General features: G+C 51.4%; 1 protein-coding gene across 6 annotated transcripts in view; it reads right to left on the bottom strand.

The window, feature by feature from the left end:
* Window positions 1–306: 306 nt before the first annotated feature.
* Window positions 307–16773, bottom strand: part of si:ch211-266k8.4 (carabin) — a 232649-nt gene continuing 216182 nt past the window's right edge. For 3 of the 6 annotated variants that reach the window (XM_038807941.1, XM_038807940.1, XM_038807943.1), the window contains one exon: window positions 307–828. In XM_038807941.1, the coding sequence (XP_038663869.1) occupies window positions 596–828 (233 nt within the window). In that variant the 3' untranslated portion in view covers window positions 307–595. Of the gene's footprint in view, window positions 829–2110; window positions 2206–16773 lie in introns of all 6 variants that reach the window. The other 3 variants (XM_038807942.1, XR_005461914.1, XR_005461913.1) reach the window with 3 other exon arrangements.

The raw sequence follows: 16773 nt of genomic DNA, 5'->3' as shown, positions 1-16773 counted from the left end.
TATGGAAGATCCTCAAAAGCAGCTCCATTGACATGGTACCATGGGGTGGGATGGGCATGTGCAAGATCGTTCTTTCGTACCCATCATGACACCCCATCAATAGCTGCAACAGGCTTGGGCCAGGCAGAATTGGGTTGGACCCCAAGATTCATGATCCCTGTGGGCAGAAATATTCCTTGAAGCGCTCTCCAACACTAGCACAATTTTGGGGGCATGTGGGGAAGCGGAGAGATTTGTTTTTGTAATCCTTCTTATGAGGCATTGAGCCCCTGGGATGAATGGACAGAGAAAACGAGACAGTGGAAAGGAATTTGAGACTTTTTTTTTAATAAAACCTAAGAGCGCATTTCACTAAACACAAGTGCATCAGTGACAAAGTACAAGGACTGTCACAGCATTTAAAACATATATTTAAGAGAGAAAGTTATTTAACTAGGCATGTTTACGAACAAAGAACATGGAATCAGTAGCATTGGACACATAATTACAGAGTCAAAATATCGGCTCCTATTTCAAATATTTTTCTTTACTAAATTGGACGAAGAAACAATTGCTCTTTATTGGTCACCTGCTGATTGCAAGTCCGACCTAGTGCTTATCGGGAAGTTCTCTCGCTCCTGCTCTTCCCACTGTTCACCTTCCTTGTCTGCCCTTTGTTGTTGAGGGTGGTAGATCGGCGTTTGGCGTGACCATGGATAATCAGTGCTTTGTCCTGTGGGAGACTCTCCTTGTGGCCTTCGGACATTTGCCGCAAATCTTGCAGGTAACATCGGGCTATCTTCAGCATCTTGGTAAGTGTGTTCTTCAACGTCTCTTGTTGCCCAGTTCCTTGTACAACAAAAAGAAACACCATGTTATTAATTGGGAAAAAAATTCAAAGTAATTTGCAGCATAATTTCAAAGTAAGGGGAAAGGAAGCCACGTAGGACCGAGATGCAGAGTTTTTTTTTACTCAGAGGGTTGTGAATCTTTGGAATCCTCTACCTAAGAGGGCTGTGGAAACTCAGTCATTGACTGTGTTTAAAGCAGAGATGAACAGATTTCTAAATACCAATGACGTAAAGGGATATATGGATAGTGTGAGGAAAGGGCATTGAAGTGGATACCGTATATACTTGCGTATCCTTTGATCTCGCGTATCATGCGACCCCTAAATTTTCGTCCCCAAAACATGATTTTATGGTATACCTCATGTATCATGCGAGTGACTTTTTTGGAAATTAATTTTGGAAACTAAAACTTCCAAATGGTATCATTGTGTGTGGTTTCTGCAGAGTTGATTCTGCTGTGAAAGCTGTTCGCGATTCGAACAGCTTTCCAGCTGGCTTTACTCCCGTTGTTCAGCCACTTGCCGTTTCCATTCATAAAAAAATGAATGGAAACGTCAAGTGGCTGAACATCTTCCCATCAGAATGCTGTGGTCAAAATCTGAAGAGTAGTATTCTGATGGGAAGATGTTCAGCCACTTGACGTTTCCATTCATGTTTTTATGAATGGAAACGGTAAGTGGCTGAACGACGCTAGTAAAGCCAGCTAGATGCTATGTGACTTATCTTGGCCAGCATTTCACACCCGCGATTTTTGTACCTCGCGTATCATGCGACCCCCGAAATTTAGGCTTCAAATTAGGTGCTCAAAAGTCGCATGTTACGCGAGTATATACGGTAATCAGCCATGATCATGTTGAATGGCGGAGCAGGTTCGACAGGCTGAATGGCCTACTCCTGCTACTATGTTCTTAGCACAGAAACAGAATATTCAGCCCAACTAACTAGTGGTAATGATTAGCTTAGCCTTCTCCTCTCCCTCTTCATTTATGTATTTTCCTGATTCCCCTTATTCTGTGGCTTTTGCAGACATGCGCATTTTGGTCGGAAGAATGAAGAGAGGCAATATGAGCTAATTGGGGCAATTTTAAAAAGGCGTATATACACCTGAGGATGTATATACAAAAATCTTTGAAGGTGGTTGGACAGATTAATAAGGCTGTCACAAAAACACATGGGATATTAGCCTTTATAAACAGAGATATAGGGTACAAAAGCTATGCTAAATCTTCATTAATCACTAATGAGGCCTCAAATGGAATATTGCAATCAGGTCTGGATACCTCAATTTAGGAAGAATGCCAAGGTTTCAGAGATGTTGCAGAGGAGAATTTGCTAGGAAGGCACCAGGGATGAGGGACTTCAGTAATGTGGAGACCTGGAGAAGCAGAGAAGTTTTAGGCCAGGTTTTAATAGAGGTGCTCAAATTTAGTGAGGGATTTTCAAAGGTCTACCAGGGATGGGAAAAAAGATGTTAGGGGCAGTGAGGGACACGCACTCCGAGAAAGGGCAAGAATGAAAAATGAACATTCTGTGATGCAACCTTATAAGCACTACAGACATTAAACAGAACCTGGCTCATTAAATGATAAATTCAGTAAGCGGTTATGAATAAAATGAGACAGAGCAAAGTACCAATTACTTTTAATCCCACGTAATTGAGGAATCTTTTCTTTTGATGTCACCACTAAATTATGTTACTACAGGAGAGTTCAGAGGAAGGCATACCAAGCATAATTCTCATCCAGACATTGAATTCCAGCTTGGTATGCTCACTGGGGTGAAGGTTTGGATCCAAACAGAACATTTCTCGATGACTTCGCTGCCAGTTTTCAATCCCCTAAGGTTCAAAATTTCTCCTAAATTTAGCTGTCATTATTCTAGGGGTTAATTTTGATGATACCTTCTGTTTTTGGTTTGTGCGGCTGTCATCGAGACCAGCAATTCAGTTCAGACCGCTTAAGGTCCAAATGGGCACATGTTTCAATATTAAAGCAACTTGAAGGGTTTTAGATTTGAAATGCTTGAAGGAAGAAAAATAACAGGGGAATGGGAAATAAGTGAGGACATTTACAAAACAGCCGGCTTGACCAATGCTTCATCCATCGCTGTAAACATTCACACCCTCCCCCACCGGTGCACAATGGCCGCAGTGTGTCCCATCTACAAGATGCACTTGTAGAAACTCGCCAGGGCTCCTTCAACAGCATTTTCCAAACCCGTAAACAATAGCACCTAGAAAGACAAGGGCAGCAGATTCATGGAAACACCACCACCTGAAAGTTTCCCTCCAAGCCACACATCATCCTGACCTGGAATTATATTGCCATTCATTCACTGTTACTGGGTCATAAACCAATAACTTGCTTCCTAACAACATCATGGGTGTACTTTACAAAGGAATTGGAGTAGTTGGTTCAAGGAGGCTACCAACTTCTCAAGGGCAAGTAGCCAATGCCGGCCTTGCCAGCAACTCTGACATCCCATGGAAGAATATAAAAAATAAATAAATGGAAGCACTCGTTGTTATCCCAGAGCTGAGGGATTCAAACTGGAGGCTGGAGAAATCGAGGCTGTTTAATAATCTTTATTAGTGTCACGAGTAGTCTTACATTAATACTGCAATGAAATTACTGTGAAAATTCTCTAATTGCCAAACTCCGACAGTACACTGTTCGGGTACACTGAGGGAGAATTCAGAAAGGGCTGGTTTAGCACAGAGGGCTAAATAGCTGGCTTTTAAAGCAGACCAAGACAGGCCAGCAGTGTGGGTTCAATTCCCGTACTAGCCTCCATCAAGAGGCACTGGAATATGGCGACTAGGGGCCTTTCATAGTAACTTTATTTGAAGCCTACTTTTAAAAAAGGATGTCCAATTCACCTAATGGCACGTCTTACGGGACTTGTGGGAGGAAACCAGAGCACCCGGAGGAAACCCACGCAGACACGGGGAGAACGTGCAGACTCCGCACACACAGTGACCCAAGCCGGGAATCGAGCCCGGGTCCCTGCCGCTGTGAAGCAATAGTGCTAACCACTGTGCCATTGCGTGTTTGTCCGAGGGCAAAGACAGCTCGAGGAACATTTAGCAAAGGCCATTCAAAATCATGAAGGCAAAATAAATGAAGGAAAACTGTTTCCAGTGGCGGGAGTGTCAGTAACTAGAGGACAGATTTAAGATAATAACAACGGATGGAAAGAAAGTTTTTGACGCAGTGAGTTTTGTGATCAGGAATGTGTTGTCTGAAAGGACAGTGGAAGCAGATTCAATAGAAACTTTTGAAAGATTAATAGGTGAAATTTGTTGAGGTTTACAGGGTGATGGGGAAAGGGCAGGGGCGAGTGAGTCTAATTGATTAGCTCTTTTCAAAGAGACACAGTGAGCTCAATTATATTGATTTAATCTGTTGGGAAAACGCTCTTCATAAACTATATTTTTATTAAAAAATTTGGAAGGACATTGCATTATTTGGACACTTGGGCGGGACTTAATGGAAACATTTCAGTGTCATTTTGGGTGTGATTGGCAGAGCGTTTCTCAAGGGCTGCATTGGTGAGATCGTGGCGCGTATTTAATGGCACTTGGGGATGACACCCGATGAGCCCTCACTCGCTCTGGTTGTCTCACCATCTGATTTGCCAGATTCATGCCTCAGTGGCTCGCTTTTATTTTATTTTTTTTAAATTTAAGAACCAAATTCTTTCTTTTCCAATTAAGGGGCAATTTAGCATAGCCAATTCACCTGACCCACGCAGGCACAGGGAGATTGTGCAAACTCCGCATGAACAGTGACCCAGGGCAGGGATTGAACCCGGGTCCTCGCCACCGTGAGGCAGCAGTGTTAACCACTGCGCCACCGTGCCGCCCTGCTTTTCAACGCTTCCTCACCACTCGCTCCCAGTCAACACAAGCATGGCAGCGCACAGACCTGCTCCTCGCTTTGGGAATGCTGACCAGGCCAGGCTTCTCAACATTGTTGATGCGTGACGGGACATCCTGTTCTCCCGAGAGGGTCGGAGGGCCAATAGCAGGGCCACCAATATCGCCAGGGAGCCAGCGGCAACACTGGTAGAGTGGGCAGCATATCAAGGAGGACCACGGTTCAATGTTGGAAGAAGACTAATGAGATCCACCGTGCTGCAGGGGTATGTTACCACATGTCTCATGGCATCGGTTTGTCCTGCCACTTCTGAAATTCCTTCACAAATCACTGGCTGACACCTCGCACCCTCCCCACTTTGCTCCTCAGAACCCACTAGCACCCACCAGCGCATGTCCAGGTGTGGTGCCCACACATGCCACCTGCGATAGGCCTCTCTGACCCATCAAGTGTGCAACTCACAATGCCCTCTCTTTGTCCCCGCGGGAGAAGAGAGCTCATAATAAGCGGGAAAGGGCCAAGACAGGAGGCGGAGCACCAGAGATTAGAGTCTTCACCCGCTATGAGGAACGGGACTTGGAAATCGCAGGGATTTCCAAGGAGATGCAGTCACAGACAGAATGTTGGCCTGCGCTGCAGAGGTGAGGATCCACTGCCACTTCACTCAGATGACCTGTCTCAAGTCACGACAGACAAAATGATCCTTTCCTCTCACTGACCACATGTGCATTTCCTCCCCCCTCCCCAGTGACCCAAGAGACCAGTTTGAAGGAGAGTTCCGAGGATACTACCATTGACACGTCACAGCTATCATTCCTACCTTCCACCAGCGCAGACACACACCATGGTGGGCGACATTAGTGGTCAGGCTTTTGGGGCACAATCTGGTGAGCACCATACGGCTGCTGATGCATATCAGGTAGAGGAAGGAACATCCAAGAAAATCAGCAGTCAGAGGTCTGCTGGATCCCAGGTCGCAGCTTGGTCCCAAGTCAGATACCGAGCCTCTGTACAAGGTTATCCCAGAGCTGATGCAGATGCTAGGATACAGCCGTGAGATTTAGAAAGGGATGTCAGAGACACAACAGCGAGTGCATAGCCAATTGGAGGAGTCCCAAAGGCCACGGGTGCAGGAGATGGTGCCGACAACGCAAGGTAACGATGCCAACACTGATAGGGTGGTGACTGCAGTGGAAAACCTGGCGCACAATGTCAGTATCTTGAGTGGTGGTGCCCAAGCCATGGCTCACTCTGTGATGACCATGGCTGAGGGCCTCAATGTCATGTCCTAGTCACTGAAGGACATGTCCAATACATAAGTGGACATTGCCGGGGCACTGCAGAGTGTGGCCCAGTCAATGAGGATGTTGACACCATGGTGCAGACAACTGGGAGGGGCCAGCACGGCAGTGCCAAATGAAGCGGAGGCCTCTGGAGCTGACTCCAGCTGCCCTTCTGTCCCATGGAATCCCCAAAGGCCCTATGGGTACCATCAGGGAAGAGGAATCGCTGGAGGCCGACCCAGGGCCTGCCACCAAGGAGACAATGGAGGTCTCTTCCCCCACACCCCTCCCGACTCCTTGACACCAGCACATGCCAAGGGCAGTGGGAAGAACAAGATGGCACAGTGATGCTAGTGACACTGGTAAGTCGGTCAGGGCCCTCTGGCGCCAGGCCCTCCAGAGGACATCCGCTAAGGGCATCTAAGGTCACAGGATGCAAAAAGCAGCCGGCTGCTTCCATCTCTGATGTGCATCCTGGGGACACACCTGGGCTTTGTGGTAAACACCACTGGTCATACACTACGTGTATTACAGTACTGCCATTGTACTACAGTCAATACTGTAAATCCCTGCCCGCTGGCTCCACCCAGCAGGCTCTGTATAAAAGCGTGCACTCTCCTGCGCTGCCTCCATTCTGGAGCCTTAACATCTAGCGCAATAAAGCCTCAATAGTTCACCATTTTGTCTTGTGGTCATTGATGGTACATCAATTTATTGTGCTAGAATTTTAAAGATGAACGTCTTAATCAAGCTGGATCGCCTGCAGCTGAGCCCTCACGCACCCGACGTTACAGCCATCTTTGAGCACTGGCTAGCTTGCTTTGAAGGCTATCTCGGAGCATCCACAGAAGCCAACTGAGACCCACAGAAGCTCCAAATACTCTACGCAGGGTCTCTACGCAGACCAAGGCAGGACAGCAGCACGGTTCAATTCCCGTACCAGCCTCCCCAAACAGGCGTCGGAATGTGGCGACTAGGGACTTTTCACAGTAACTTCATTTGAAGCCTACTTGTGACAATAAGCGATTTTCATTTTCATTTCATTCACCTCCTGGCCATGAGACAGCAACTCCCAGGGGAGTCTCAGGACGTGCCTTATGGATACTTGGTAGAAACTGTCATTGCCAGGCGGTGTCGGCAGTCCAACACACCGAATTGCTGATCAGAGGCACGGGCATTAAATCTAATTACATCCGCCAGCGGTTATTGGAAGGGGGTACACTCGACCTTACAGAGACTGTACAACTCGCTAACTCCCTGGAAGTGGCTTCCCTCAATCTAGAGTCCTACACCTCTGACCACGCGGGACTCTCGTGGGCGGCATGGGCCCCACCATCATCCGATCCGGGTACACTGCAAGCCTGCGCCGTGTGGCAGCCAGCTAACTCTGGAGACCCCAAATGCTATTTTTGTGGCCAGAACAAACACCCAGACAACGCTGCCCAGCGCGGAGCGCAACCTGCAATGGGTGTGCTAAGAGGGGCCACTTCGTCTCCGTTTGCCAGGCCCGATCAGTCACTGCCATTTCCAGGCCCAGCATCGCTACACCCCCACGAGCGATCCAGGGGATGGCACCGCCCGCCACGTAAGGCCCGTGGGCGCCGCCATCTTGGATGTCGTCCGCCATGTGCGCCCCGTGGCGCCGCCATCTCTGGTGCCGCCATCTTGGAACACACCCCAGGACCTCTGCTCACCTGGCCGTTCGCGGGCTGCCGATACGTCCGCCGCCGCCGATCAGCCCTCCCACCATCTTCCGCAGCTCGCCTCTATCACCCTCGATCAGTCTCGGCCCTGCAACCTCATGACCGCTACTACGACCGTACGGCTCAACGGGCACGAGATGACCTGCCTCTTTGACTCCGTGAGCACAGAGAGTTTCATCCACCCTGCTACCGTTAAGGTGCTGCTCCCTCCCGGTCCTCCCCGTCACTCAAAAAATCTTCCTGGCTTCTGGATCCCATTCCGTACAGATTTGGGGGTACTGTGTCATGGCCCTCTCCTTACAGGACGTAGAGTACAGTAACTTCAGATTCTCCGTCCTCCCCCATCTCTGCGCTGCCCTGTTACTAGGTCTCGATTTTCAGTGCCACCTCCAGAGTCTTACCCTGAAGTTTGGCGGACCCCTGCCCCCCTCACCGTCTGTGACCTCACGACCCTTAAGGTCGACCCGCCTTCACTCTTTGCGAACCTCACCCTGGACTGTAAGCCCATCGCCACGATGAGCAGACGGTATAGTGCGCAGGACAGGACCTTTATCAGGTCGGAAGTCCAATGGCTTCTGCGGGAGGGGGTCATTGAGGCCAGCAACAGCCCCTGGAGAGCTCAAGTGGTGGTAGTTAAGACTAGGGAGAAACACTGGATGGTCATCGACTACAGTCAGATGATCAACCGGTATACGTAGCTCGACGCGTACCCCTCCCACGCATATCTGACATGGTCAACCAGACTGCGCAGTATCGAGTCTTCTTCACAGTTGACTTGAAGTCTGCATACCACCAGCTCCCTATCCGCCCGGTGGACCGCCAATGCACTGCGTTCGAAGCAGACGGCCGCCTCTACTATTTCCTTAGGGTCCCCTTCGGCGTCACCAATGGGGTCTCGGTCTTCCAGCGAGAGATGGATCAAATGGTTGACCAGTATGGGCTGCGGGTCACGTTCCCGTACCTGCATAATGTCACCATCTGCGACCACGACCAGCAGGACTACGACGCGAATCTCCAGAAATTCCTCCACACCCCTAAACTCCTTAACCTTACCTATAATAAGGAGAAATGCATTTTCCGCACTACCCGCTTAGCCGTTCTTGGCTACGTTGTGGAAATTGGAGTCCTAGGCCTGACCCCGACCGCATGCGCCCCCTCCTGGGACTACCCCTCCCCCACTGCCCCAAGGTCCTGAAATGATGCCTGGGGTTCTTCTCATATTACGCCCAGTGGGTCCCTAATTAGGCGGACAAGGCCCGCCCACTCATCAAGTCTACAGTTTTTCCCCTGACGGGTGAGGCCTGCTGGGCCTTCAACCACATCAAGGCGGATATCGCCAAAGCCACAATGCACGCGGTCGACGAGTCCCTCCCCTTTCAGGTGGAGAGCGAAGCATCGGATGTGGCTCTGGCCGCCACCCTCAACCAGGCAGGCAGACCCGTGGCTTTATTCTCCCGCACCCTCCATGCCTCCAAAATTCGGCACGCCTCTGTCGAAAAGGAGGCCCAAGCCATTGTAGAAGCTGTGCGACATTGGAGGCATTACCTGGCCGGCAGGAGATTCACTCTCCTCACTGACCAACGGTCGGTTGCCTTCATGTTTAGTAACACACAACGGGGCAAATCAAGAACGATAAGATCTTGAGGTGGAGGATCGTATTCTCCACCTACAACTATGAGATCTTGTATTGCCCGGGGAAGCTCAATGAGCCCCCAGATGCCCTATCCTGCGGTACATGTGCCAGACCAACTTCGGGCTCTCCACAATGACCTCTGTCACCCGCGGGTCACCCGGTTCTTCCACCTTATCAAGGCTCGCAACCTGCCATACTCCATCAAGGAGGTCAGGACTGTGACCAGGGACTGCCAAGTCTGCGTGGATTGCAAACCGCACTTCTACCGGCCGGACAGGGCGCACATGGTGAAGGCCTCCCGCCCCTTTGAGTGCCTCAGCATGGACTTCAAAGGGCCCCTCCCTTCCACTGACCGCAATGTTAACTTTCTCAATGTCAATGATGAGTACTCCCGTTTCCCCTTTGCCATCCCATGCCCCGACATGACTTCTGCCACGGTCATCAAGGCCCTACACAGTATCTTCACCTTGTTTGGTTTCCCCACTTACATCCACAGCGATGGGGGGGTCCTCCTTCATGAGTGACAAGCTGCGTCAGTTCCTGCTCAGCAAAGGCATTGCCTCGAGCAGGACGTCCAGCTACAGCCCCCGGGGAAACGGACAGGTGGAGAGGGAGAACGCGACGGTCTGGAAGGCTGATCTGCTGGCCCTTCGGTCTAGGAATCTCCCGGTCTCCCGCTGGCAGGAGGTCCTCCCCGATGCGCTCCACTCTATCCGGTCGCTCCTGTGCACCGCGACTAATGAGACCCCTTACGAACGTGTGTTTGCCTTCCTTTGCAAGTCGACCTCCGGGGTCTCGCTCCCAACCTGGCTGACAGTTCCTGGGCCCATCCTCCTCCGGAAGCATGCGAGGGGCCACAAATCTGATCCCCTCGTCGACAAATGCAAACCCACAGTACGTCTACGTGGCTCACCATGACACGCGACAGGACACAGTCTCCCTTCGGGACCTGGCACCTACTGTATCCCCATCCACTACCATCACCACCCCCGACCTGGTACCTTCCCCTCCCCATCCGGTTGCCACCGCCGCCCCTGCACCGTCCACCCCCCCACCTGCGAATGTCACCGCAACCCCCACCCCAGCAACACCCACCCCCCCAACGGATCCACTACTGGGTGAAGGAGAGGACGACACTCTCCCGGAGTTGCTGATACCCACATCGGCACCCACATCACAACCGGGACTGCGGCGATCGCGGCGGAGGGTCAAAGCCCCCGACAGACTCAACCTGTAACTTGCTTCACCCCCGCTGGACTTTTTGTTTTAAACAGGGGGTGAATGTGGTAAACACCACTGGTCATACACTACGTGTATTACGGTACTGCCATTGTACTACAGTCAATACGGTAAATCCCGGCCTGCTGGCTCCACCCAGCAAGCTCTGTATAAAAGCGTGTACTCTCCTGCGCTGCCTCCATTCTGGTTCCAGCTGCAGGAGGCTTAACATCTAGCGCAACAAAGCCTCAATAGTTCACCATTTCATCTTGTGGTCATTGATGGTACATCAGGCTTAATGTGCATCCGTGATTGCTCTGATGCACTTATGGGCTGTCGCTTGGGAAATGCCGCACATGTCCCCACTCAAGCCCTGGAATGAAACGGTAGCATTAAGGTTCAGGGCTGCGGCGACCTTAATGGCCACCGGGAGCCTCCCCCACCCTTACATGTCCCCTCCTCCACGGGGTGCCAAGTCTGCAACGATGTGGCACAGGTGCAGATTTGTCTGTTTGGTCAGACGGAGTCTCCTGCAGCACACCTAACCAACAGCGACAGGAGTGTGTACCATCTACAGTAACTCGCCAAGGTTCCTTAGATAGCACCTTCCAAACTCACAACTGCTACCATCTAGAAGGACAAGAACAGCAGATACCTGGGAACCCCACCACCTGGAGGTTCCCCTCCAAGTCATTCACCATGCTGACTGGAAATATATTGCCATTCCTTCACTGTCGCTGGGGCAACATCCTGGAACTCCCTCCCGAGTACACTGTGGGTGTACCTACACCTCAGGGCTTGCAGTGGTTCAGGAAGGCAGCTCACTACCACCTTCTGAAAGCCATGATGTGGAGATGCCGGCGTTGGACTGGGGTGAGCACAGTAAGAAGTCTTACACCAGGTTAAAGTCCAACAGTTGAATCATTCTCCTGAGGAAGGAGCAGTGCTCCAAAAGCTACTGTTTGAAACAAACCTGTTGGACTTTAACCTGGTGTTGTAAGACTTCTTACTACCTTCTGAAAGGTAGCTAGGGATGGTCAATAAATGCCGCTCTAGCCAGCAACACCCACATCCTGTAATTGAATTTAAAATAAAACGCGGTCATCTCCTTGAAAGTCCAACGACGCCTGTACTCCTTGGGCCGTCGTTGGCGTCCCCCTCTGGGTTCCTCCTCGGCCTAATGGAGGGGCGTGTCTTCAGCACTGGGTGCTGCCTCCAGCCTGCATCGTCGCTGGTGTCTGCCCACCTCGGCTGCCACCAGCACCGCGAGGGCATCCTCTATGGGATCGATACTACCATCCGTTTCGGTATCTGTTAGGAATTGTAGAAGGAGAGCGACCAACAATCAGTTAGGGATTCCACCCCGGCACCCTCAAATCCCCCACTGGAGATCTGGTTAATTCCCTGGAGGCTGTTACATTCAACTTCAGTTCACAATAAGATGGAAATTGGGGTCAATGATATTCCATATTTGGGTGTGATCCGGAACTCACCATCGGGAGCGGGCTGGTTCGAGGGCAAACTCATTCACGCCTGGTACAAAACTCGATTTTGACCTGTCCCGCTATTTAACCGGTGTGTCCAGATCCGTGCTGGGAAACATCTTTCATGGACTCCATGAAACACCTTCATAACTGAAAATACTTCTTTCAGGTCACCCTTCAGCCTTCTCTTTTCTGAAGAAATGATTCCCAGTCTGTTAATTCTAATCTATTATAGAACCATAGAATTTACAGTGCAGAAGGAGGCCATTTAGCCCATCGAGTCTGCACCAGCCCTTGGAAAGAGCACCCTACTTAAGCCCACGCCTCCACCCTATCCCAGTAACCCCACCTAACGTTTTGGACACTAAGGGGCAATTTCGCAGGGCCAATCCACCTAGCCTGCACATCTTTGGATTGTGAGAGGAAACCGGAGCAGACGGAGGAAACCCACGCAGACCTGGGGAGGAATTGCAAACTCCACACAATCACCCGAAGCCGATATTGAACCGGGTCTCTGGAGTTGTGAGGCAGCAGTGTTGGCCTTTGTGCCACCCTATTCTCTCAGATCTGGTCCCATCCTTGTAAATAATCTTTGCACGTTCACTGATTCACCTGTATCTGTTTTGTAGTATGGCTCAGTATTTTAACTGTGGGCATAACCAAAGTTCTATACAAATTTTACATAATTTCTCTGCTTTTGAATTCTTCTGCAAATGAGTCTATGTCGTGCTTACATGGGTGATCACTTTGCTAACCAGCGTTGCTGCTTTCAGTTATTTATGTATCTGTACGTGTTAGGGCTCAACCCTATGTGGGTTATGTGTGGCCTCCTTATTCCCCCTACCAAAGTGCACCACCTTGTATTCATCTATGTAGTGAAATACTTGGTTGCCACTTCAGGTGTAGACCAAAGGATAGCAGAAATCTGAAATGGTCTTCCCTAAAAGCTGCTGATACTGTAGGAGAGGCAGTGGTGTAGTGGTATTGTCACTGGATAGAAACCCAGGGCAAGATCTGAGGACCAGGGTTCGGATCCCACCCGAGCAGATGCCAAAATTTGAATTCAACAAAACAATCTGTGGCACAGTGCAGTGATCACAATCCAAAGATGTGTACGTTAGGTGGATTGTACTGCTGCCTCACAGCGCCAGGGACCTGGGTTCAATTCCGGCCCGTGTGGAGTTTGAACGTTCTCCCGGCGTCTGTTTCCTCAGACGGTCTCCTCTCACAATCCAAAGATGTGTACGTTAGGTGGATTGTCCATGATAAATTGTCTCTTAGATGTGCAGGTTAGGTTATGGGGTTACAGGGATTGGATGGGGGGAGCGGACATGGGTAGAGTTCTCTTCAGTGCAGACTCAATGGGCCAAATGATTCAGTACAAAAATTCTAACGATGACCATTGTCATAAATGTCCTTTCGGAAAAGAAATCTGCCATCTATACTTGGTCTGGCCGACATGTGACCCCAGATCCACAGTGTGGTGAATGTAACTTGGTAATTCACACTGAATCTTTGTAAGCGCAGTAGCGTTATCCGACCACTAGGGGAGTAGCTCTGGGAATGCTCAGGAGTTTGTATGGGGCTCCACCCTTGGCTCCGCCCACGACTCCTCCCCCTAGTGCTGCTGTATAAATACCCTTGTCCAGAGTCAGCCTGCAGTTCACCGAGAGTTCATCAACGGGTAACAGGCTGGCTCTGTAGTAAGTATATTAAAACCACTGTTCATATCGGAAAGAACGTGTCTGGTGAATTGATGGTTCCATCAATTTAATCTACTTAAGAACAGTCAAGATCGATCATGGAATCGGCCCTCAAGCCTGGACGCCTGGAACTCGACCCACAGGATGCAGAGGCAAAAGAAATCTTCTCCCACTGGCTGTGGTGCTTTAAGGCCTACCTGGCAGAAGCGAGCACAGCCGAAACGACAGTGGAACAGAAGTTAAGTCTACTGCACGCGAGGGTGAGCCACAGAATCTCTACGCAACTAAACTCGGCCGGTTCATATACTGCAGCGCTAGCGGTACTCGATAAGATATATGTAAGGCCCATTAACGAAGTTTACGCGTGCCATGTATTCATGACTCGCTGCCAGCGGCCTACAGAATCACTCGCCGAATTTTTAAGGGAACTCAATAATTTGTCAAATGACTAACTATCAAGCGGTTACCGCGGCTGAACACAGAGAACTTGCTGTACGCGATGTTTTTGTAGCGGGCCTCAGGTCTAATTATGTGCGCCAACGACTGCTGGAAAAGGGGGCCCAAGACTTAGAAACAACTGTGGAAGCTGCTACCACGATGGAGGTCTCCTTCCGCAGCCTTAACTCGTTCCCCGCGGACCCCGCGACCCACTCATGGGCCCCCGACCAGTGACTCCCCCAGGCCTTTGCGACGCGGCCGCCCAGCCACCATGATGCCCCAGCCAGCCACCATGCTGCCTCAGCCAGCCACCATGCTGCTCCAGCCTGCCATTTCTGCGGCCAGAACCAGCACCCGCGGCAGCACTGCCCGGCCCGCAACGCGACCTGCAGCAGCTGCAGGCGGAAAGGCCATTACGCAAGAGTGTGCCTCACAAAAAGGGCCCCAGCTTCCAACTCCCCAGCGGCACAAAGTAATCGCTCCCCACACCCGCAGGACCGCAGGGCCCGAAACGCTGCGGCCAATGCCCCGACTCCGCCCCCATCCGCCACGTGCGATCCATGGGGGCCGCCATCTTGGCAAACCTCCACCACGCAGCCGGCCACGTGCGACACATGAGGGCCGCCATTTTGGACGGCATCTTCCTCGCCGCCCGCCACCTGCGATCCACGGGCCCGACCTGCATCTCCACGCTCGGACAACTCATCGGAAGAGTACGACTACGAACTCAGAGGGCAGTCATCACGGGGCCAGTCCAGCACAGCTGATCGAGCCGCCGACTACCCGCAACTCAGCGCAGTCACTCTGGACCAATCACGCCCGAAGCACCTGCGAAATTCGATGGCAGAGGTCCAAATCAACGGGTACAAAACACCATGCCTCTTCGACTCCGGGAGCACTGAGAGCTTCATACATCCAGACCTGGTAAGACGCTGTTCGCTCCCCGTTTTCCCCGTGCGGCAAACTATCTCGCTCGCTCGCTTCAGGCTCCCATTCGCTCCAGATCCAGGGGCGCACCGCCGCGACACTCACAATCCGAGGCGCTAGCTACTCAAAATTCCAACTCTACATTTTGCCCGACCTCTGCACGCCACTCTTATTAGGCCTAGACTTTCAATGTAACCTTAAGAGCCTCACCCTCAGCTTCGGCGGGCCCCTGCCCCCACTCACTATCTGCAGCCTCGCTACGCTGCGAATTCCCCCCCCCCCTCCTCTCTTCGCCAATCTCACAAAGGACTGTAAACCCGTAGCCACCCGTAGCAGGCGATACAGCCTGCAGGATAGGGTATTTATTAGAACAGAGGTCCGAAGGCTTCTCAGTGAGGGGATTATAGAGGCCAGCAATAGTCCCTGGAGAGCTCAGGTGGTGGTCATTAAGACCGGGGAAAAATTCCGCATGGTTATCGACTATAGTCAGACCATAAATAGATTTACGCTCCTTCACGCATATCCCCTCCCCAGGGTTGCAGACATGGTAAACCAGATCGCCCAGTACCGGCTCTTTTCCATGGTGGATCTGAAGTCTGCATACCACCAGCTCCCAATCCGCCCGGAGGACCGCCACTACACGGCATTCGAGGCCGATGGCCGCCTCTTCCATTTCCTCCGGTTCCCTTTCGGCGTCACTAATGGGGTCTCGGTGTTCCAACGAGCAATGGACCGAATGGTGGACCAGTACAGGCTGTGGGCCACGTTTCCGTACTTGGACAATGTCACCATCTGCGGCTACGACCAGCAGGACCACGACACCAACCTCCACCGTTTTCTCCAGACGGCACAGAAACTGAATCTCACGTATAACAAGAGGAAATGCGTTTTCCGCACAACCAGACTAGCCATCCTCGGCTACGTCGTGGAAAACTCTCCACCTACAATTACGATATTAAGTATCGACCCAGGAAGCTCAACGAGCCTCCGGACGCCCTATCCCGCGGGACATGCGCCAGCGCGCAGATTGACCGATTGAAAGTCATCCACAACGACCTCTGCCACCCGGGGGTCACCCGGCTCGCCCACTACATCAGAGCCCGAAACCTGCCTTTCTCCAACGAGGAGGTAAAAGCGGTCACCAGGGACTGCCCGGTCTGTGCGGAGTGCAAACCGCACTTCTATAGACCAGACAGGGCCCACCTGGTCAAGGCTTCTAGGCCCTTTGAACGCCTCGCGATTGATTTCAAAGGGCCACTCCCCTCAACTAACAAGAACGTTTACTTTCTAAACGTCGTAGATGAGTTCTCCCGTTTCCCATTTGCTATCCCGTGCTCCGACATGACCTCCCACACAGTCATTAGGGCCCTGGATAGCATCTTCACCCTGTTTGATTTCCCCAGCTACATACACAGCGACCGGGGTTCGTCCTTCATGAGCGACGAGCTGCGTCAGTACCTGCACGACAAGGGCATTGCCTCGAGCTGGACTACCAGCTACAACCCCAGGGGGAACGGGCAGGTGGAGAGGGAGAATATGACGGTCTGGAAGACCGTCCTGCTGACTCTCCGGTCTATAAAGCTCCAAGTCACCCAGTGGCAGGAAGTCCTCTCAGACGCGCTCCACGCTATTAGGTCCCTTTTGTGCACAGCGACCAATCAGACCCCTCACAAGAG

The sequence above is a fragment of the Scyliorhinus canicula genome, chromosome 9 (genome assembly GCF_902713615.1).
Source record: "Scyliorhinus canicula chromosome 9, sScyCan1.1, whole genome shotgun sequence".
Lineage (NCBI taxonomy): Eukaryota > Metazoa > Chordata > Chondrichthyes > Carcharhiniformes > Scyliorhinidae > Scyliorhinus > Scyliorhinus canicula.
This window is presented reverse-complemented; position numbering and strand designations above follow the sequence as displayed.